The 23655-nt window shown below is 36.2% G+C and overlaps 1 protein-coding gene across 2 annotated transcripts in view; it reads left to right on the forward strand.

Moving 5' to 3' along the window:
* The window catches only part of LOC149556917 (tail-anchored protein insertion receptor WRB-like protein), a 142022-nt gene that overhangs the window by 117889 nt on the left and 478 nt on the right, over positions 1–23655 (forward strand). The window contains exon 6 of one of the 2 annotated variants that reach the window (XM_089831545.1): positions 23511–23560. In XM_089831545.1, coding sequence (XP_089687671.1) covers positions 23511–23560 — 50 coding nt within the window. Of the gene's footprint in view, positions 1–2081; positions 2595–23510; positions 23561–23655 lie in introns of those variants that run through there. The other variant, XM_089831546.1, reaches the window with a different exon arrangement.

Raw genomic sequence — 23655 nt, forward strand, 5'->3', positions numbered from 1 at the left:
GATATTGACTCCTTAATGCTCCCAATGCAATTTATGGCCTCCCCAGATAGACTTCTGATCTCTTTGGTGCTCTTCTATCTTGCTGGTTGGAAACCTATGGATTTTCTTTTCTCTTCTTCTCTCTCACTCTTCCTCTCTTCTACTCATGCTAAGCAAATAGAAGGCTCTTTAAGGTTATAACAAAGAGGAAAGACAAATTAGAAAGCAAATAAAATATGTGTTTTTTTTTAAAGTCCAACTTTTTATGCTTGCTGGCGTGGCCGATTTTTGGAGATACCCTATGGCGATTCTGACAATTTTTGCCATGAATCGCCGATTTGGGCGATTCAGGCGATTCACAAGAAAAAATCGCCGCCAGCGATTTTCGATCCCAAAAAAATCGGGAGTCATGAATCTTATCGTCAAATTGGCGATTTCGGCGATTTCAAGGCGATTTTTGGAACTATGGTATTTACCATTTACTATACCAGTTGTTTGAGCATTCATTTCAAAGGAGTCATGTTCTGCAAAATGGTTTAACCCACCACAACTTCGAAATAATTGGAAATTAAAGACAAATGCTTACAACACCCGATCACAGTCTTCAACAATTTCAACAATGATAGATAGAAGTAGTTGCTAGGAATGGAGTAGAATTCTGATCCAGCATGTAGGCAAGTGTATTGAGGTTCTTTAAAATCATATTCAATCTTACTCCCCACTAGGAACCTATTGTGATTCATGTGTGGGAGCCTCTACTAGAAGGGTCTTGTCACAAGAATATTATTATTTTTCAGACTTTGTTTTCAAAAAGACTTCTACTGACCTCTCATCTAAAAACACACCATTCAAGTATAGATGAGTAAATAATTTCAGATTCTTTATACAATAATACTTCATCACCTTAATTTCCAACATTATTACTCAAATGGAGGCCCTGAATTTTGAAAAAATTACGGCTCCATCACACCTCAAACTTCTTCTAGAGAAGAATGCATTTCCACCATGCCTACTCATAGAGGGTGGATCAAGGGATTTCACCTCGCACTTCTCTTGTAGAGAAGAACTCATTAAATAGGGATTGCACCTCGAACATCTCTCGCACAAAAGAACTCATTAAGAAGGGATTGCACCTTGAACTTCTCTTAAAGAGAACTCATTAATCACATGCATAGAATCACTGAAGCTGAGATCCTCTCTCCATGAGAGAACCATATGCCACCATACCAAGCTTATTTCGGAAGTCATAGAACTTCACTCTCGGAAGTGGCTTGGTGAGAATATCCGTGGTTTGCTACTTTGTAGAAATGTACTAAAGCTCAATGACTTTCCTTTGAACCATATCCCTCAAAGAAGGGTATTTAATTTCCTCATGTTTTGTTATGTCATAAAAGACTGGATTAACTGCAAGCTTCACATGACTTTGATTATCACACATGATCACAGTAGGCTCCAAAGGCTGTCCAAATAACTCTGCAAGTAATTTACGAAGCCTTACAACTTCTTTTGCAGCCATACATGTTGCAACATACACTGCTTCAGCTGTACTCTGGGCCATGGCTGAACCTAGGCTGAAATAACATCCTGAAATACTCTTTCTATTATGCACACACACTGTCCAATTTGAATTAGAGAACCCCTACAATTTCAACTCAACTTCTAAAGAATATCTTAACCCATATCCTACTATACCATGAACATATCTCAATATATGTTTGGCTTCCACAAGATGAATTTGCCTTGGTTCACGCATAAACTCACTCAATGTATTACTTACATAACTAATATTAGGTCTTGTGTTAACCAAGTACATCAAGGAACCAATTAGCTTCCTGTTCATTGTAGGATCAACTAAAGCTGAAACAGTTGCATCTTCATGTAATTTTTTCTTTTTTTGCTTCCATAGGGGTAATCATAGATTTACACTCTAGCATTCCAAATCTTTTCAAAATATCTATTGCTTATTTACTTTTACTTAATATAATTTCGTTTGATCTTTGCCATACCTCAACCCCAAGAAAATAATGCAACAAACTAAGATTTTTCATTTCGAATTCTGAAGTATGCTCTTTCGTATACTAACATTGAGATCATCATTACAGGTAAGAAACAAGTCATCAACGTAAAGCTAAGTTACCATATTCGGTCTGTTACCTCAGAATTCAAAAGTTGATTCGCTCAAATTTGAATTCAGTTCAAAGGCGGTTCGAAATCGTTACTTCCCCATGTAATTTGCTGGAAATTCGGTCAAAGGGACCTTGGAGGACGTTTTGATCGTCTGCAGCAAATTCTGACTGGTCAAAGCACACTTGGAATGAATTTCGTTCAATTTGGGCAAACTTCAAACGGATCTTGGGGGCTGACAGAAGTGAAAGGAACAGAGTTTTATATTAAACATTGTATTTTAAACTTATGGCACATACATATCAAATACAGAAGAATGGTTATCACACATGTAACAATATTACACCAGTCCGTGAGCAAGAGCCTTTGAACCGATGGTCAATGAATAATATTTTTGTTCCATTTAAGTCAAACCTACAAATTGTTCTTCATGCTGTCAACATGATCCCTGCACTTTTATTTTACATAAAGATTATTGCTATTTCTTTTAAGAGTCGTCCATATATATTGTCTACAAAGTTTATGGGTACATATTGTTGAAGCAAACTTGATGGCTTTTTGAAGACATGTTATAAAGCTTATACAATTTTAAAATATCTCAAATATATGTATTTCTTTAATTCAGATGTTCGACATGCTCACACCTATACTTCGATGCAATCATTGAAATCATACATCACTTGCCCAGTCCTTCGCAAAACCTGAGAATTCCGTTTCCACTCATCTTTGATGCTCCCTTTCTTTTATATATATATATATATTCTGTCAGTGTATAATTTGTTTTTCATAATTCTGGACTTCAAAATAACTCATGAATTTTCTCATTAGTCCCTCATAAGTTCATAAGATACGTCATCTTTACATGTCTTTTGGTCATATCCTATAATTCTGCTTAATCGGTGCACAAAATATGTAACCATTTTTGTAGGAAGTGGAATATAGTTAAGACTTAAGAGACTATTTTTCGTTTTTGCAATAAGTATTTGTATAACTGTATATAGTATATTGTCTAAGTTGCCGGTTCGGATTTGGGTACAGATTCAGATTCGAGATTTGGGTTCCAAATTCATTCAATTTTTTTGGGTTGGATTTGGATTCGTTTGGGGCTCGTTTGCACAAGTGTGTGTGTGTGTGTGTGTGCGTGTGTAGGTTGGTGTGTGCGTGCGTGCGTGTGTACAAGAATATATGTTTTGCAATATGTATATGTACATATATGCAGCAGTAAATATGTCCATACACCACTATGCTAATAGTAAAGAAACATAGCAAAATAAACCATATCAATGTTCCAGTAAAAAAATGTCAACTATAATAATGAGCCATCACGATCAAATATCATAAAAAACCATCAACCAAATCATCATCATTCTGCTGTTGCAAATTAGAAGTACAAATAGTAATGCTTTAGGCCTGTTTAAGGCCAATGTTGTGATTGTGCCTTATTGTTAGCTTCACACATTAGCTGTGGTACTTGATGGTTCAAAGAAAGAAGCTTTGGATCAGAGTCCAGAATGGATGAAGCCAAGAAAGCAGGCTTTGGATCCAAATTTAACCACATTAAAGGTCTCTTTAGATTTGTTTCAATCCATAGTTTTCTATACATATTAGCCTATATGCACATATTAAGGTGTATTACATACATCCATAATAGATGTCTGACACTTTTATTCATCCCGATTCTTCTCAAATAGCATTCAATTCAAATTAGATATGATTAGTAATTTGAGCATAATCATGTGTTTGAGTCTAATTCTAAGTCTAATTTGCCATTAAAATCTTTTTGAAAAAGTAAAAAAAAAAAGAATTATTTTGACCAAATTCTTAGAAATTCTGCCCAGGTTCCTATGCTGGAGTCCTAAGTCGCTCAAAAGTTGTCTAAATTCTGTCAGGGTTCCTATGAGAGAATTCCTAACAAAATTCGGTCGTTGTGGCAGACTTCTGATAGAATCTGACAAGGACCGGACTTTTGATAGAATTGAACTAGGAATTCCTAGGTCCAAGAGAGAATTTGGTAACTTAGTATATTGCATGAACCATGCAATATATATATATATATATATATATATATATATATATATATATATATATATATATATATATATATATATATATTTTGAATAAATCTCTCTTGCACGAACAAACCAAAAAAGAACCTGAACCCAACCCAAAACATTTTTGGATGAATTTCGAATCCAAATGTCGAACTCGCATACGAACCAGAATCCGAACCAACAACTTAGACATAAAGCATAAAAATCAACACCTTGTCATCATATATCTTGAACTGTAAATTTGGATCATCACCATTCTTCTGAAAATCCAAACTTAAGATAGTGATCAATTCTCTCATACCAAGCTCGAGAGCTTGCTTAAGACCACATAATGCCTTTTTCAGCTTATACACATGAGACTCTCTATCATGGATCACAAAACCTTTTGGCTGCTCAATGTAAACTTCCTCTTCAATTACTCCATTTAGAAAGGCTATTTTACATCCACTTGATGAAGTTTCCAGCCCTCTAGCCCCCCACTATTACAATAGCTATGATTGTTCTGATAGAAGTGTAATGGGCTATTGGTGCAAAGTTTCTTCATAGTCTTTGCCTTCCTTTTGCGAGAAGCCTCTACATACAAATCTGGCTTTATATTTTTCTATACTACCATTAGCAATACGTTTAATCTTAAACAACCGTTTAGAAGAAACTATTGACTTACCTTTTGGTCATGGAATTATATCCTGTACATTATTTTTCATGATTGACTGATACTCTTCATCATGAGATCTTTCCATACTTGCTGATTTGAAGCTTCTTCAACACTAAATGGTTCAGATGCAAAAATGTGGCTCATTAAAGCTAGATGACCAACATATTTACGAGGCCTTTTACTTTCTCTGAAAGTGCCATGTGGGGCTACATATTGTTTAGCTTCTTCCATTATGTTTCTAGCCCACTGTTGGTAAATGGATTTGTCCTTTTAATAAAATAAACAATCAAAATTGTTTATGCCCAATCTCTTAGGACAAACACAAGTTTCCAACAGTTGAAGAATTATTGCTCTTTAATTCTTCGCTGAATTTTACTAAGGTTCAGCTCCCTTATCAGATATTCAATAGAAACACTCTCTAATATGAGTTAGTTTTAACTAGAAAGCAATAAGGCATCTCGTCTATTCTTAGATAGGGGGAAAGATTAGATAAAAATGAATGAAATACTATGAACCACACATATAACATTGGAAATACACAGTTTTTCCATCAGCACATGCACTCAAGAAGAACAAAAATGAATCGATTGAATATTTAGAATCTGCGCCATATTTAATAGAGAAAAGCTCCACAATTCAAAACTGATTCAAAATTAAACCAACCAAGAATAACTCAAAGCACTAAGTCTTCGAATGGTTTATGAAACCTTCATTCATCCAAAAATCATTTCATTTTTGTGTGTTACTAATGATTCATAATGCTTGCAGGAAGTTTAAAAACAAAAGATACTAGACTAAAGTCTTTAGTTTTGATATTAATAAAAAACTACCCACCTTTACTACTATTGGGTTTCATCCATAAATAGAGCTATGCCCGAGAATCTTCATTAAAGCTCAATTCTCAGGCAATTTTAAGAAAGTAGTTGAATAACCAATCCACAGATACATAGACCCAAAAACTAACCTCTAAAAGTTTATCTCAAAATCATAAAGCAATAAACTTTAAAAGCTAATTATCCTCTTGCTGCTTGAGTGACTCCTCTTCATCATTGTCATCCTTTGCGTTGATTGGTCCTCGTGACAGCTTCCATCCCCTGAATGCGCTCATGAATTCGGACATTGCCGCTGTATTCAGACTCTTCATGCTTTGGAGCCGATTCTTCCATGTTTCTTTATCTTGTCTCATCTTAGTGACAATGTCAAGGTATTAAAGAAGTTGTCAATTACACATCTATCATTGCTTCAACTTTGGCTACCTTTGTAAGATCAGAGGTGGTAAGATCTGCACTATTTTTAATCAGGTTCAAATGTCATTCATACTGCTTAATCAATGTCTCAATATTAGGGCCTCCTTTGAATGGGGCAGAATGAGCTGAACTAATTGTTTGAAACTCTTTGTTCACACCCTCTAGGGCAGCTTTGGACTCTTTCTCAAAAGATTGCATGCGAGAGATGGCTGAACCATAATTTGACACTCTCCAAGCTATATTTTTTTGCAGCACATGAATCAACCCTGCATCAACATGTTGTAATGGATTCTCTTCTAGGAACTTGTTTGAACCGTAATCTTCTACTAATTGAGTGACCATGGCCGAAAACCGTTCAACCTCTTTTTTCCAAATCATCACTTGAAGGCAAGATTCATTAAGCACAACCTCGGCCAGAGTGAAGATTTTATGTAAATCTCTCATTAGCTTAGCAACTAGGCTTACCACTTGATCAATCCAGTTATAGACAATGATGGTCATAGCTTTTTCCTTTTTCAAATCATCCCTCAATTGTTGATTCTCAGGTGTGCTGGGATCAAATGTGAGTCCTGATTGATCATTGGATGTTGAACTCTGTCCTTTTAGTGAACTTATATACTCAGCCATCACACCTATTTCTACCTTCAACTTTTTCTTCTTAGTTCCATCCTTTTGAGATTGCAAAACAATCTGTTTAGTTGATGCTTCCACCCAATGCTCTTTAGTTTCACGATTGATCACTCCCAAGTCTGTGCGGGTAACTTTAAAGTTACTCAAATCAAGTTCATTAGTACCTTCCTTGTGATTATATATAGCTACTTCAGCTATACTTTTACCTATCATGTTGTCGAACACTATCTTGGCTGTGCTCTTAGTTCTCTTAGGTTTTGGAATCTTGGTAGTGTACTTGCTCACAATATCATCTACCGGAAAACAAACAGGGTCTAGGCTTTTCTTTTTATTCACTGAAGCAACTGACCAATTTGCGGTGGAAGTGGTAGCTTTTTGAGGGTCATTGCTCTTGGTTGGAGTATTCATAACTTCAATCCTTTGAGGAGATGTGCCCATTGACATTTCGGATTTGCTCTTGGAACAGGTTTTGTGTCCTGAGGAAGTATCAGTACCCTTCACACTGCTAGCTCTTGAAGATCTCCTTCTGCCTACAAATTTAAGGGTAGCATTAGAAAATTTAGGAACATGTTTGTTCTTTCTCATTTTTAGCCAGGAATTTGTTCTTTTGAAGACAACATTTGTCCTGTCAAGGATATTATCTTCCTCTTCGGAATTTCGGTTTATGATAATGTGTTTGGAAACTAGGGACTTAGTTGCTCGAGTGTCAATGAGAGCTGACTTATCTTCTTCAACACCTGAGATGTCCTCGTCCATATCCAGTGTATATAGCTTGATTTGGGAAATCGTAAATCTGGAGGACTCTCTTTCCCAAACTTCCAGTTCATCTGTACAATCTTCCCAAAAATCGTGCAGGCACAAACTTTACATTGGTTCTGAACAAGCTATGAAATATCCCCTTACTATAAAAATCACATCTAGAATGGTAAAAGCCAAAACAAAAGTTAATTAAGTTTGAACGTATACATATGGCATCTTCCATACTTCTACAGGGTAACTTGCCTAATTTGAGCGAGAATATAATGTCTGAGGCTTCTTCAGTGGAAAACTTGTTTATGACAGCAACTAGTTGCCGAGACACTTCTACTAAGATAAGACAATCAAAAGCATATCTGGGGAGTCGCATGGGTTCATCATTGAAGCCTCCTATCCTTAAATAAGTAAACTTAGGATATTGAATGTATATGCTCCCATAGTATTGAACAAGTTTTTGAGATTCATGAGAGAATCTACGATGAGGACCCTTCATTTCAAAACATAGCTTTCCAAAGAAAATATCATGTACTTTCCTGAAATTTTCCATGGCTTTGTCTTTATGCAACACAGGGCAATAATTGTACACAGTGATGCCTTCGGTCCAGGGTTCATGAGGTAAATGTTGTAAATCTTGGGTACTGGCTAACATGTACATCAAATATGAGGACATATAAAAATCTTTCTTTAAGTTCAAAGTCCATTTGAGCTGATTTCTCAGAGAGCTAGCAATTAACTTGGCCTAGTCCAAAAACCGCGATCCTTCCAACACTATCTGAATATAGAAATACATCCAATCTTTAAAAGACTCACATTCGGAGAACCACATATGCTGTGTAGAAAAACTGTTATGTCATGATCTCGTGGGGACATATGATCCTTGTTCAGGGTTTTCGGCAACCTAGAACCACCTTTGTAAAATGACACAGTCCAACTTCTTGGAATGGCATTCCTATAGACATCTGGAGTTTCTGAAAACTTCACCAAGGATGATGTAGGGGTCATGTTAGCAAACTCTTGTTCTTCAAGATAGAATAAATTGGATACGGATTCTCTGGTAATTCTTAACAAAACACTTCCATCCTTTCCAGAATATTATTGCTGGGTACGTCATACATTTGGATACATTCTTGGATCAATTCCGGACAAGGATAGGCAGGTGGGAAAGTAGAGGCCATAAGAAAATTGCAATCCAAGACTTTAGTGGAAAAGGGTTCCAAAAGTCTTTTGCACAACCTCTTTGTTATTCCTTCTAAATTAACCCCTAGGAGGTTCGTATCCAATATGACGGGTGACTTACTATACAGACTACTAATATTCCCAAACATATGCAGAGTGGACCTCATGACTCAAAACCTCACATTTTGGAAAATAAAAGAAGCAGTCACTACCCTGTTTATCAAAAGATGAAATGCAGGAATGGAAAATATGAAAGTTACCTGGTGAACAACAACTATGGCAACTATGAAAGCTGATTTAGTTTCTCGACTCCTACAACTAGCATTTAAATTACCTAATGAAACTTATGCATCTTTTTGCAGGGAATGATTTACTTCATATAAACTTCGAGACAAGGACAAGGCATTAATTATGAAACGAGCATAATAAATCTTTACATGCCGTGAAAAAGGGGAGATTGGACTATTACAGTGTCTGGCATTAATTACCAAGCAAGGAACCCAAATGATATTTGCTTACATGTGCCAAATCTTACTTTTAATCCACAAATCAGTATCTTGGCATAATTATTAATGATGACCCTATCTCAAAATATAAGCCATCCGTCACCTTTCCATAAATGATTAGATTGCACATGAGTGTGTCAGTTCTAGAATGACATCCAGTTGTAGCGTAACTTCTCCTTGAACTTCACATCGCATCCAGCTAGGACCCACCAAAAAGTACCATGTGAGAATCACAAATAAGTTGATGTGAAGGGATGGTCAAACTATTGAACCAGATACAACGGGTGCAAAAAGATTCAGGACTCTTTTGTACCATTCAAGAGTGGTACAAAGTGGTTCAATATTACTTAAAGAAACTTTGAACCTCTTGGCTTGATAACAACAATATACTTGGCACTGAGGTTTCATGGGTCAAACTTGGTCAACAATAGGCAAAGAAAGAGAGAAAAAAACTCTTAGGATAAGGTCTATAAATGAGCTATTGAAAATTGTTTATTGCATCTCAATTTAAAAGACCGACAAGAAACAGAACCGACGGTTCAAAAATAAACAATTTAAGTAGGAACGAATCAAAAAAATATATATATCAAAAGAAATGGCGACTCTGAAAAATCCCAAACTAACAGCCACAAAGGTCTTTTCTTCCTGGTTGAAGAATCACAAGGACTTGCTGAAGTATCAATGGATCTATAGGATCTGTAAGAATTTGCCTTAGGACAAAATGAAACCAAGATCAAGAGGCTCAAGAACAAAGCACAATATGGACCAAATGATGTATGATCATAATAACAATATGAGAATGAATTGATGTCTTTGGATATTAGATCATTCAATAATTGTACATGTACACTAGAAGTGCCTTTATATAAAGGCCTCTAGAATGACTAGGAGTTAGCAAAATGATAAGCCTCACAACTGAGCACATGTCCACCAAGAGTGGATTATCCTCCATTGAGCACAAAAGTTAGTGCGATGATGAGAGGATAAGCTTACATAGGCGTATCACATAAAAAGATGTTGTAGACACTATGTGCTTTAATTAGAGTGCGAACAACTGTGTTGTCTACATGACAACTAAGTTGATTATGCAAATTCTTGTGCTGTAGACACCATGTGCTAAAATGAGTTGCTTACTCTTGTGTTGTCAACAAGACAACTCATATGAGTATGCATACTCCTAGGTGTCTAACTAATAAATAATAAAATAATGCATTAACTTAAGTAAACTTAAGTGTAATAATAATTAATTATTTACACTAACACCCCCTCTTAAGTGCAACTTAGGGGAATGCACTTACACTCACAAAAGCTATGATGAAAATGCAAGATGGGTCTCGGCTACTAGGCCATGTTAGATACCCATGTACAAATGCAATGCAATAGAATGCAATACAATGCAATGCAATAGAATGCGATACAATGCAATGCAATGAAATCTCTCTGAAAAATGGAGAATGAGGGAAAACCTCGTGGGAAAAACCCTCCCCCAAAAAGAGAGATATGTACAATAAAGAAGATGCATGTATGGATAGAGTAATTAAGACCCCCCAATTATGACATACATCATGCATAGACAATAGAGAATCCCTTTATGAAATTCCCCCCTGTAGTGAAGGATAACCTGATGATGAGTGCTTGAAGACAAAAGAGAATCCAATGCCTACAAACAACATTTCTCCCTTTAGGAAGAAGATACACCAAGTATAGGTGCAAGTATGCTTCCCACTGTGGATAGGAAGATGGAAGAGGGATCCATAAATAGTATGCTATGGATGTTGCCTCTGAAGTCTACTCATATGTCGACAAGTCCTTGATGAATGTAAATGCCACGGACCAATATGGTGGATGCCCAAAAGAAGGTGGCAAAAAAGGTAACATGTCCATGGATGAAAGTGAATCAAACTCCAAAGACAACGGATCATCTTTATAGGAAAATATGGGAAGAGAAGCAATGTAGCCTCCCCTCAATGATGAATGCACACCCATGAAAGAAGCTCCTTGATGACTGAAGAAGCTTCACTATGATAACTGAATGAAGTTCCTCCTTGTAGGAAGAAATGGTGCCATAGGTGTAGTAGAGAATGCTCCCTAACTAGGAGGAAGAATCTGTTGGTTCCCAAAACCACGAATTGGAACCCTACGAGCCTTGCTTGCTCGATGTTGGATATCCAACTGGTTAAGGCCAACTTGACGGGATTGATCGATGCGATCTAAATCCCCTGCGCTTTCAGCTCTGCAAAACCGAGGCGGGTGTACTTGATCCTGGACGAAACACTTAGATCCAAGACGCTTATAGCAGATTAATTAGAACGCATATACGATGAAAGCTTTCAAAATGACAAGAATTATAGAAGGCTTTAAGATTGCAAATTACGAATTAAGGATAAAAGTAAATAATTGTATAAATGTTTTTTAAATAAAAGTGGTTATTATGGATGATTGCAAGAAATGAATATATTACTTCTTCAAAGGAAAGAAATGAAAACAGTTGCCAGCGTATGGATTATGAATCAAGAGTAAAAGACCAGTGCTTTATTAAATAGGTGATCAGAGTCAATATTATAAGTTGAGACGTACAATTTTATAAAGTTTAATATATTGAAACGATAAACAATTTTAATAATTCTGACGCGACAAATCAATTATATAAACGCAATTTAAACTACTCTAAAATGCACTTCAACTCCTGCGGAGACAAATTAGACATAAATATGAAAATAATTAAATATTTCACAATATTTATGTTTATCTAATTCAAAATGCAATAATGACCCAGTCCACTTATCTGAATATTAAAATATTTATAGAAAATAATAATTTTCTTTTTATAAAGGACACAACTTAAATAATAATTTTAAAATTCTCAAATATAAAATAAATAATTATGCCATAAATAAATCACAATAAAGACACTCCTTACAAATGATCAATCTATTGCAAATTTCATTCTTGGACTTGCATATAAATTTGCTCGATAATCCAAAATCCAGGAGCTTTGTTCAATTGTTCATTTCTTTGCCAATAAAAGAATAAAATACATCATAGAGTACGGGATATGTAACTTTTTAAAATATGAATAATGAATTGTCTTAAGTCTTTCCTTTTACATCTTATATTTATAAATATCCAAAGGATATCAGTTGCTTTTCTAACCATCGCAACCTTTTGTAACAAATAACCAAACTTATAACCTAAATATAATGCTTATTAAAAATAATTGGTGGTTTAGGGCCTTGTATTTTATCGGGCTCTCATTATCTGTAAACTCCGGCCAAGACTATAGTGGGAGGAAATAATTTTTTCTGAGGTGAAGATTTTTTGGAACTATTCTTTTGCAACGAATCAAATGCATCCGCTCTGCTCACATTTCCAAACCTGCAATAAATATAAAATAATATCAGATAGTATATGATAATAATTGGCAATAGTGAATACATAATCCTCCTTTGGGAGACTCTAGTATTTCCATTGCGTTTCAATGTTTCTCCTCCAATCGCTCATCACATAGACTGAAATCTTAATGATTGCTACGTCTCCCAAGGTTCACGGGAATTTCGTTTTACATGTACACGTTGCCAGGAGCTTGGTATCGCTAATGCTGCATAAGGCTCCTCCTTGCACATTGTCATTTTTGACGCCACATATCTGACTGGAAACCCCTAATTGAAGCCGGTATCACATGTTTGCTGCTGCATGAATTGCCTAGTTTTATAGTGAACATCCAAGCGCGTTACAAATGGTTATAATCCAAAGAGATTAATGCCCCTTTTGAATCTGGAGCCTCATGGCAAAAATAAGGAGAGGTAGATAATTTCTGAACACACTCTCTCATCGGGCTTCAGTTATATAGTGATTCTCCTTAAATATTATACTGCTTGGTTGTTATCCTGCGACGAACATTAGACACTATAAGATATAAAGAAAATGTTTGGTTATTGATAAACATCCGGTCAGAGGGCCCCTCCATATGTCTTTTCTGCTCTCCTGAATATGGTACAAAGGCAAAATGGCAATGCACTTTCTTCAGATCCATACAGTCGTGCAGTATTTCCAGGAGCATATATTCAAAGAGATATAGCCCGTAGCAAAGCTTTCATTAGAAGCCTTCTATGATAAGGAACCAATGTTTCAGATTGCACTGCTTGTGCTACCTCAGAGACACTATCATCAGTTAGAGGAGCTTTCCCCTTTCCGTGTAGCTGTATTTCTGCTGTAGCAAGCAACAAAGGGAAAACAACTCCTGCACTGCCTCGAGATCCTTGACTTTACCACTCATCTTTTTCTTCCTTGTCTCTTCACCTGTTCCACCTCCAGAGGTGAAAAATGGTTGATTAGCACACCCACCAACCTTATTGCATACAGATTTTGAGGCTCTTCCTCCAGGCACTGAAATGCTTTGTCTATGCTAGATTTACAAGAACATCAAGCAATCGGGATAGTGATAATGGAAGGTTTGGTGATATGTCACCTTCCCTAGCACTTTCCTCATTCTTTATTTTGTCACTCATAAAAATAGATCCAAGTGATGATGAATGCTCTCTTCTCCCTGAATTGGTTAAACCTGATTCTCCAATCTGATTTTACCAAGAGCTAGAAAGCGCCAATCCAAACTGTGCAAGAAAATGATATCCATGGGCATATGTGCATACAGCTCTAAGTTGCAAACTGAAGGAAATATCCCACGTGTATCAGAAATTTTGTCAGAATTTCTGAATCTGCTTATGATGAGAAGGTAAATAGAAAGCCTTGGAGTTTCCTCGGGGACTAAACAAAATCCGAGAAATATTCAGATTACAATCTGCCCAAGAGGTAGATAGCTTGTATGAACATTCTTTATTGGTAAATTTTCCACAAGAACTCAGATGCAAATTCTCTTCTGCAGTTGTTTCTTTTCGTTTTTTTTAATCAAAAGAACCATGGTAGTTGAATAACAACATATTATCAGTACTGCAGCCAAATTTATGAACACCACTTCTTCCAAAATTGCAGAAGGCTTGCCCAATGCTTCTGGATCTGCCTCCATATTAACTACAGTTAAATCATGACTTTTAAATGAAGCTTGTTGTTCAGCAATATATATAAATTTCTCTTTAAGCTGTCAATCAAACACCTTTCATCTTCAAAATTATCTGGAACAACAAATTCTATGACTGGACAATCCTTATCTGTACTTTCACATCATCCGGTGCTGAATTAGCATGCTGACCATTTCTATAGGACTCTGGAACCTGTTCCTAAACTCGTGCTTAGTTCCCAGAACACCTTCTCTTACAAAATCCAGCATGCAATAATACTCCATCAGGTTATTTTGCAAAGATGAACCTGTCAATGCAATTCTACGTTCGGTCTTCACTTGTTTCAATGCTCATGTTATATCAGCTTTTGTATCCCTAATCATATGGGCATCATCATAGATGAGTATATCAGGTCCATTCTGTAAAGCTTCACAAATATCGTCATGCAACAGCCCTGTCCCTCACATATTTCCCTAAAGATAAACTCCAGAATGCTGCATAACCTCTTAAAAGAACTCCACCCTTTTGTTCTTTCTATATTTCTCCTCGAACCACTTATAACTGCCCTGCTCATGATTGAAGCATAATTCTCAAATACAAGTAGTGGATAAGATCAAAAAAATCTTCTCATGCCCATGGTGCTTAGGATTCTAACATTCTCCAAAATTTTATAAATTTTAGAGTTCCATCAAAATCCTCAGAAGATATGATGTCTGAGGAAACTGGAATACAATCTCCAAAGATAGATATGTCTCCTTTGAAGTAAAAGAGTCCTCCATCTATTGTAAAGAAGTGTCCGCAATCATGTTAGTCTCAAAGGAAAGATCAAGTGGGTGAGGGTCAGAGTGATCCCTTGCAACAAGTGAAGAAGATGTCTCCTCAACAAAGAGAAGATGGATGTCACCAATGATGTCTCCGACATCTTCAATGTAAGACTCCACAAATAACACTTCACTGTTTGGAAAGAAGTCATCCCATGAAGCTGAAATAGGAACTAGACATGGTGTTTCTTGCTACAGTAAATCAGGAGCATCTGTGGTTGGAACTGGATTAGTAGAAGCAACAAGAGCATCAGGAGGTAGGATCTCAACTGGAGTTGTAGGTACCATAACTGGAGTGATTGGAGGTAGAATGTCCTCTGGGAATGCAGGGACTGTTGGATCTCCATATGCTTTCCAAAGAGCCATCCAAAAATCATAAGGTTCACTGATCTTTCCAAGGACATCAAAGCAATCATAACTGATACTGAAAAAAATGGCTGACACAATTATTCTAATAGGTGTCGGATAAGTGTAAGAGGGCAGTTCTTTGGAACATAGAAAAAGAAATACTTCCTTATGCTCTCTTAGATGATCAATCATCAAAGCACTCCATTTGTGATAGTTCCTTTTTGTCAACATTAGTTTTAAACCAAACTGACACTTGTGACATGACTCCATGAGATCAATATATGCAACCCCCAAAATTGAAAAAACTCAATGAACCCCCCCAATGTATGATTTGGTACTTTATATGGAGTGTGGTTACAATTGCCACTTGCCAATTTAGGCCTAAGTGAACTTTTGATTTTTCTGCTTACAACCTCCTCTTGGAGTTCAAATTTGGTACTAAGCATTGTAGCTCAGGTGTTTGAAGTTTGATCATACAATGCAAAAAATGACCTATTTCTGAAAGTGGTATTTCTGTCCACACAAGCCAATAATCTGATTGCAGATCTGGAAAGTAGACGAAAAATTATTCACTTTAAATAAAAACGGAACCTGAAAATGTGTCCAGATGAGCTCGTACGGAGCATTTGAAGTTGCAAAATGCAAGATGGAATAGGTACAGTTGCCAAAAACTGAATTTTCTGACAAATTCGTGCACCAAAACCAAAAAATAATTGCACCACTAAAAAGTTCAAGAAATTCTAGCCAAAATAAAAAAAAATTGCACCTGATTTGGAGTCCAGATGACTGAGATATGGCCTCTCGAAGTTGGACTGTCAAATCAATACTGCATATGGTGAGGGGTCTGCTAAGCAAATTGCGAGGTTAAATTTGACATCCAAACGGCCGTCACGGTAGTGCAATTTGGCCTGTCAGTGGTGGTCAAACGACCATTAAATTTAAGATAGTGTACGAATGATGTTAGCAAAAAAATAGCCGTTGGTGACATGGCAGTATGGATGATGACGTGGCGGTTGTACGGTGCTTACGTGTCTATATGACTGACATATCACTGTGGGCTGAGTTGGCTTGCTGATGTGTTTTGCTGTTGTGGCGGGGTGTGACATGTCCGGGGTGACTGGGCAGACGACGTGACAGCGGTGCCAGAAAATGGAGGAAGGCCGATGTTTGGTCGACAGTCGGTGGCCACTGTTAGAAGCCGGTGGCGATGGGCAGTCACCGGTGGGTGGTGTGGGATTAATCCCACATGCATCCGGTTTCGGTGCTTTTGGATGTATAAAACAAAAGAGCCTCGGAGTTGTAAATAAACGCAGAGACTGTCAATAGTTGGGAAGTCTGCCATTTTATGTGTGGTTTGGTGAATATGTTGTCGCCAATGTGTGTGTGGTTGCTGCTGGTAATAATGAGTGCGCCGGATTATAAGGAAATTTTGGCCGTGGGTGTCGGGAATTGATCATCTGGTTCTTGCAATAAAAATCCTTCTCTACAGGCCTAACAGGCCAAATTTTTTCCACATAATTTCGAAAAAATAATACAAATCCAAAAAATAATTGCAGAGAAATATTTTGCAAATCCGAAAAATAAATTCATAGATTTGAAAAGATCATACCAAATCCGCAAATTGGGCCTTAGGGTGTCGGTTTGCAAAAAAATATTGCTTCAATTTTGACTATGGCCTAGGATAGGCAAATTTATAGTCAAAATTCTCTGAATTGATGCTTCGGACGCAATGGTGAGGTCCGCTTTGGCTCTAGACGCTCCCAATAGCTACGGGTACTCTGGATTTGAATCGAGGTCCTTTGAGAGGTGAAGCAAAAATGGTCTCCAATGGCTATAAAATGATGCTAACTTAGCTCAAAAATGACGCTTCCTTGGCTTTGATGCCATGTAAGAATTTGGTATAGCTTTGATACCATGTAAGAATTCGCCTTAGAGCAAAATGAAACCATGATCAAGAAGCTCAAAAACAAAGCACAATATGGACCAAATGATGTATGATCATAATAACAATATGAGAATGAATTGATGTCTTTGGATATCAGATCATTCAATAATCGATGTACATGTACACTAGAAGTGCCTGTATATAAAGGCCTCTAGAATGACTAGGAGTTAGCAAAATGATAAGCCTCACAACTAAGCACATGTCCACCAAGAGTGGATTATCCTCCATTGAGTACAGAAGTTAGTGCAATGATGAGAGGACAAGCTTACATAGGTGTATCACATAAAAAGATGTTGTAGACACCATGTGCTAAAATGAGTTGTTTACTCCTGTGTGGTCAACAAGACAACTCATACGAGTATGCACACTCCTAGATGTCTAACTAATAAATAATAAAATAATGCATTAACCTGAGTAAACTTAAGTAAAGTGTAATAATAATTAATTATTTACACTAATAGGATCAACTAGATTAGTTGAATCATCTAAATCTACATTCTCCCTATGAATCTCTAAAGATGGATCCAGATCAGCTGTCACTGAATCTTGAGGATGGAAAAAATCTTCCCCATCATTTTCAATGCTAGACTCTTTGGAAATTCTACAAGCTAAATCTTCATCAAAAGTAGCATCCCCGCTTGATTCAATTTGTTTTTGACCTGGAAAATATATCCTGAAAGCTTTTGAAGAATCACTATATCCAACAAAGATACTTTTCCTTCTTGAAGATTCTAATTTTGATATTTTCTCTTTTGGGATGTGAATATATATTTGGCATCCAATTTTTTTGAAGTAACTAATGTCTTGTTTGATACTTGTAAAAGCTTCTTCAGGAGTCATGTTGTCAAGAATCTGGTGAGGATCACAATTCTGAATATGAACTGCTGTCTCGCATGCCTCATCCCATAGAAACATTTGAAGGCTTTGATCATGAATCATTTGCCTTTGCTTCCTCAACAACTGTCCTCTTTTTTCTTTCAGCTATATTATAGGGGACACATAACTCCTTAATCCTAGCTTCAACACAGTAATCATGAAATATTCAAGAGACATATTCTCCTCCATTATCACAGTGTAAAATCTTAATTCTTTTGTTAGAAATGTTCAAAACAAGTGCTTTGAACTCTTTAAAATGGGACAACACCACATCGGATTTGTTAGACTTAAGAAAATAGATCCAACCCTTACAAGAATAATCATCCTTGAAAGTAACATAATATCAAAATTCATTAAGAGAAGCAACTAACATGGGCCTACATAAATCTTAATGAATTAACTCTAGTATATCTTTAGCTCCATTTTCACTAGTGTGAAACTGAAAAATGCTCTTAATATTCTTAGCTGGAGCGCATCCCTTGCAAACTCCTTCATGGTTTGGTTCAACTTTGGAAGACCAACTACAACCTTTTCCATGGTGCCTAAAGTTCTGAAATTTAAATGCCCAAACCTCTTGTGCCAATGTTCACTTGAATTTGTAGTATTATGTGCAAGTGGATGGATTGGATGAGTTGAAAGCTTGTAGAGACTATCATGACAGACTCCAATCACACGAGCTGATTGAATAGTGGATTTTTAATCCTTGCCAAGACTTTACCATCAACAAAAGCAACATGACACCCTTTGTCTTCTACTGCTGATATAGAGATCATGTTTCTCTGAATGCCAGGCACAAAAAATATATCACTTAAGTGAAGTGGAATTCTTGAATCTAATTTGAAGGAAGTAGAACCCACACCATTTACTGAATCACTTGCATCATCACTAATAATGACTTGTAGATCAGAATCTTTTCCTTCAAATCAAGAGGTGTTATTTGTAACCAGTAATATGATGCCATGCTTTACTGTCAATCAACCATGTATCACTGTTTGTAGGAACATTACGAGAGAGTGCGGATATAAATAAGAATCCCTTAGAATTTTCACTTAGCTTGAGGCTTTGGTTTGGAGTAACAATCTCTAGGTAAATATTCATGCTTGTTGCATCTGAAGCACTGGATCCTAGAAAGATCCCTTTCCCCTTTCTTGGAGTTAGGGGCCGACTCAGGGTTTTTTTCTCTAAATCTCTTGAAGTTCCTTTCACTAATTGCACTAAGCTGATCCTTCAACTCTGTAATTTAGAGTATGAAACTACAGATTCACCCCTAGCCAGCTTTACATGCAACAGTTGACACCTCAATGCAAGGAATCTACTGGTATTACTAAACTCATACAAATCCCCTGCAAGGAATCTACTGGTATTATGAAACTACAGATTCACCCCTAGCCAGCTTTACATGCAACAGTTGACACCTCAATGCAAGGAATCTACTGGTATTACTAAACTCATACAAATCCCCTTAAAGAGTCTTGAATAGCTCGTTGGCTAATTCCAATTTTGAAATGACAAGAATCAAATGGTGTTTGATTGAATCAATCATATGATCTTTTTGGCCATAATGTTGCTCCATTTAGTTCTTTTAGCTTCATCACATGGCTCTGCAACATCAAAATTGACATAATCCAAAAGGTCATTCTCTTCAAGAGGAACCAAAATCCTGAGCTTCCATGAAGCAAAATTTGAAGATCCTTCTAACTTATCTTCGACTTTCAAACCATTCACCATTTTCACACAATGAGAATGACCAGATGAAAGAAATAAAGTATACAAATTGCAGAATACTTTTGGTTTTGGATCAAATTTCTTCATACCTGCTTTGATACCATGTTAAACTTTGAGGGAATCCATTGCAAGTTTGGTATCTAGGTAACTTTGGATAACACATACTTTGTCCTTCATTGAGTTGACCAGATATACAAAAATTAATGCTACTTCCTATTCATGACTACATGTATTGATATCCTTTCTATATGGCCAATTAGAGAAGGAAGTGATGTTACCAAGGAGGGCTTGTCCCAAGATAGGGTAGGGGTCAGCGATTTGTAATTCTTCGAGATGCAGACTTGGACCTATAAACTTCGAGAGAATTTATTGCAAATTTGGTGTCTAGGCAAAACTCCTTCTATCTTTTGAGGTTGATATGTGTTCTAAAAGATGAACAACTAATTCTATTAGAGAATTGGCTTGGAATAAAACTTATTATGATTCCTTTGAAACCTATGTATATGTATATACATGTATGTACTCATAATTGCCTTTTCTATTAAAGTGGTAAAATTTCTTAAACTCTAATTCATTACAAATAAAAATTATAAGGTATTAAAAAAGAATGCATTTATTATGTGTTTGCATCATGTCTATTTGTGTTTTCATGCATTCATGTGTCTAATTTGTGTCTATTTTGCATTTTCACACTTTAAGACGTATACTTCATAAATCCTTTAGGTCTTATTGCATCCAAATATATGCTTCGTATATCGGATCTATGAGAAAGGTTATGTTTGATGATCTTTTCTTGAGGACAAGAACAAATTTGAGAGGGGACGAGTGTGGTATCCCCTCCTTGAGATATGATCTAATAATAGACAACTGTTAGATATCAAGTTTATAATCTTAGAAGGATAAATAATATATATCAAACTAAATAATGTAATAATATTAAGATGAAATCAGCTGGTTAATTGGGATAAAAGCTCTATCTTTTTCATCAATACTCCAATTCAAAGACAAGCTAAGATTGCCAACATAATGGGTTGTGCTGCGGCTTCCCTTCCCGGGACCTACTTGGGTCTCCCTCTTGGAATCATGCCTCCAGATTCTTTTTGGGTTTCCCTTTTGGATAAATCTAATGCTAAGTTATCAAGGTGGAAAGGCCTCCTTAGCGAGGCAGGTAAGGTCACTCTTCTTAAAGCTTGTCTGCAAAGTTTGCCTATCTATGCTTTTAGCCTTTTCAAGATTCCTGCAAAGTATGCTGATACTATTGAAAGGATTCAAAAGAATTTTATTTGATCTGGTTTAGAAGAGAAAAAAAGATTTTCCTTGGTGGCGTGGGACTTGGTATGCAGACCTGAGAGTAATGGTATGCAGACCTAAGAGTAATGGGGGTTTAGGAATTAGGCCTATGAGGATTATGAATAAAGCTCTCCTTGCTAAACATGGATGGAGAATGTTTAATAATCATACGAATTGGAGTACCATCTGGAAACAAAAGTATATCTACAACTCTCAGTCTATTCAGGGTCCATTGGCTATGGAACCGATCTCTAATGTTTCTTCTATTTGGAATGTTGTTTAGAATGTTAAGGATACTATGGCAATGGGTTGGAGATGGAAGACAGGTGAAGTTTTGGGAAGACTGCTGTTTTCCGGATACTCCATTTTCCAGTGCTTTCAATAATCCTGTTACTATTGATTATTTAAAAAATTTCTATGGTAGTCTTGTGAGGGATTATTAGAGAGATGGCAAGTGGGTGATTCTGGTTGAGGTGAACCTAAGCATGCTTCAGAGAACCCTTGATTCTGTTTGCATTTGTGATAATGTGAAGGACACTCTTATTTGGGCCCTTCATCCTAGTGGGAATTCTAATGTCCCCTCTTTCTTTCAAGCTAAATGTAATGTCAATAGCCCCCCTTGGGCTAAAGCATGGATCAAAGGCTTGACTCCCAAAATTGAGATATTCTTTTGGATTGCTCTGCAGAACAAAATATTGACTATTGATAATCTTTAAAAAGGGGGTTCAATCTTGTTAATAGGTGTTGTCTGTGCAAAATGGATAACGAGTCTGTTGATCATTTTTTCATCCATTGTGAGTATAGTCAGGAGGTTTGGAAAGGTGTTCTTGAGTATTGGTCAATTTCTTGGATCCAGTCACAGAGTATTGTTGATGGTTTTAATAGATGAAAATGCCTGATTAAAGGTGCTGAAGTCAATGCCCTTTGGCAGTTCTCCCTGCCTCATATGTGCTGGGGTTTGTGGAAGGAGAGAAACAATAGAATCTTTAGGAGCAATGAATCACTCCATTGGGTTGTTAGTAAAAACCTGATAGAGCTTTTAAAGAAAACTTCTTGGCTTATTTGTATTTGTCTCCAATTACCTTCTGTAAATTTGTCTCTGAAAATAAAACTTTATAGGCTGAGAGGAAAAGCATCTCTGAACCATTGTAATATTCCTAATGGATATTCTCCCCAAATTTTCTCCAAAGATATCACACAAATTTAAACAAATAATTTCATGCAATATATTTCAAATCAACCAGCAAAATACTTGAAAATACCCAGACAAAAATAGTCTCAGCAATATTATTGCATTTCAATTATCAACAGTACAAGATTCAATCATAAATACAGAAAACTATATTCATATTGGATAGTATGAAGTAAAGATTTAAGACAAGTGAGATACCCGTGTGATAAATCAAAACATAGTCCAAACATGCTGAAATGAGTTCTTTTTTCTTTTAAGGAGCAGCCCTGTGACCCTTCAGTTCCAATTTCTCTGTCTTCTTCCCCTTTTGTCACTTTATGAAACTTCCTTTTAATATTTAAATTTTCATTTTATTAATTTGTATTAAGCTCTGAAATAGTCAATTTTAATATTTTATGAAGTTGGCATACATTTTTTAACAAAAATTGTAGGGCGACTGCTTTGTTTCTTCACGCTGTTATTCAACATAAAACGTTGATTTCGGAGCTTCTGGATCATGTGCAAATATCAAAACTTGTCTGAAATTGATGTAGTTTTTAGTCTGGCTTTAGGTAAATGTGAGTAATGATTTTGTTTTTAAATATCTTTGAAAGTCCAAGTAACGTATTTTCAGCAATGAGTGAAAAATTTCATCAATGAAGTGTTCTATAAAAGGTTCTATAGATACAAATGGCAAATTTCAAATTTGCTAGTAGTTCAGGTCTTGTATTTACTTCAGCTTATTGGTAAGTGAACATTACCGCCAAACAAGGTAGTCATATCTTGCCAAAGCAGGTTTTTTTCAATAAATCGGGTTGATAGTCTTCTTGGTAAATAATTATTACCTTCTTCCGGGCGTGGAAGTCTTCTAAACTGCAGCTATAATCTGCATATTTATTCATGTATCCTCGAACGTGGTCATTATATCTTGTTAGGTCTCCCATAAGAATTGATGTGAGCTCCGTGCCATGATGCCGCAGAAAAATAGCTTAATCAACTTTTAGACATTTATTTTAATATCTAAATGTCTAATTGTTTATGCCTCTTTGATATCTCAAACAAATTCTTCTTCATTAGTTTTTTGAGTGTGCTGGGTACAAATGACTTCTTAATAGTATAAGATAAATTTGTTACTACTTTTTGTACATTTCTATGTTATACATTTATTGGAGCCATTTTGCTTAATTGGCTTCAGGAAACGCATTATCATGGAGACTTAGAAGCAGTGGGAATGGCCTTATAATGGTATATATTCTCACGTGTACGCCGTTTCTAGTTATTTTATATCTTCATCACGGTGCAAACATCTCACATATAAAGTAGAGTTAAATCTGTGTTTT

The sequence above is a fragment of the Cupressus sempervirens genome, chromosome 5 (assembly GCF_028749045.1).
Source record: "Cupressus sempervirens isolate cs-2001-9-10 chromosome 5, ASM2874904v1, whole genome shotgun sequence".
Lineage (NCBI taxonomy): Eukaryota > Viridiplantae > Streptophyta > Pinopsida > Cupressales > Cupressaceae > Cupressus > Cupressus sempervirens.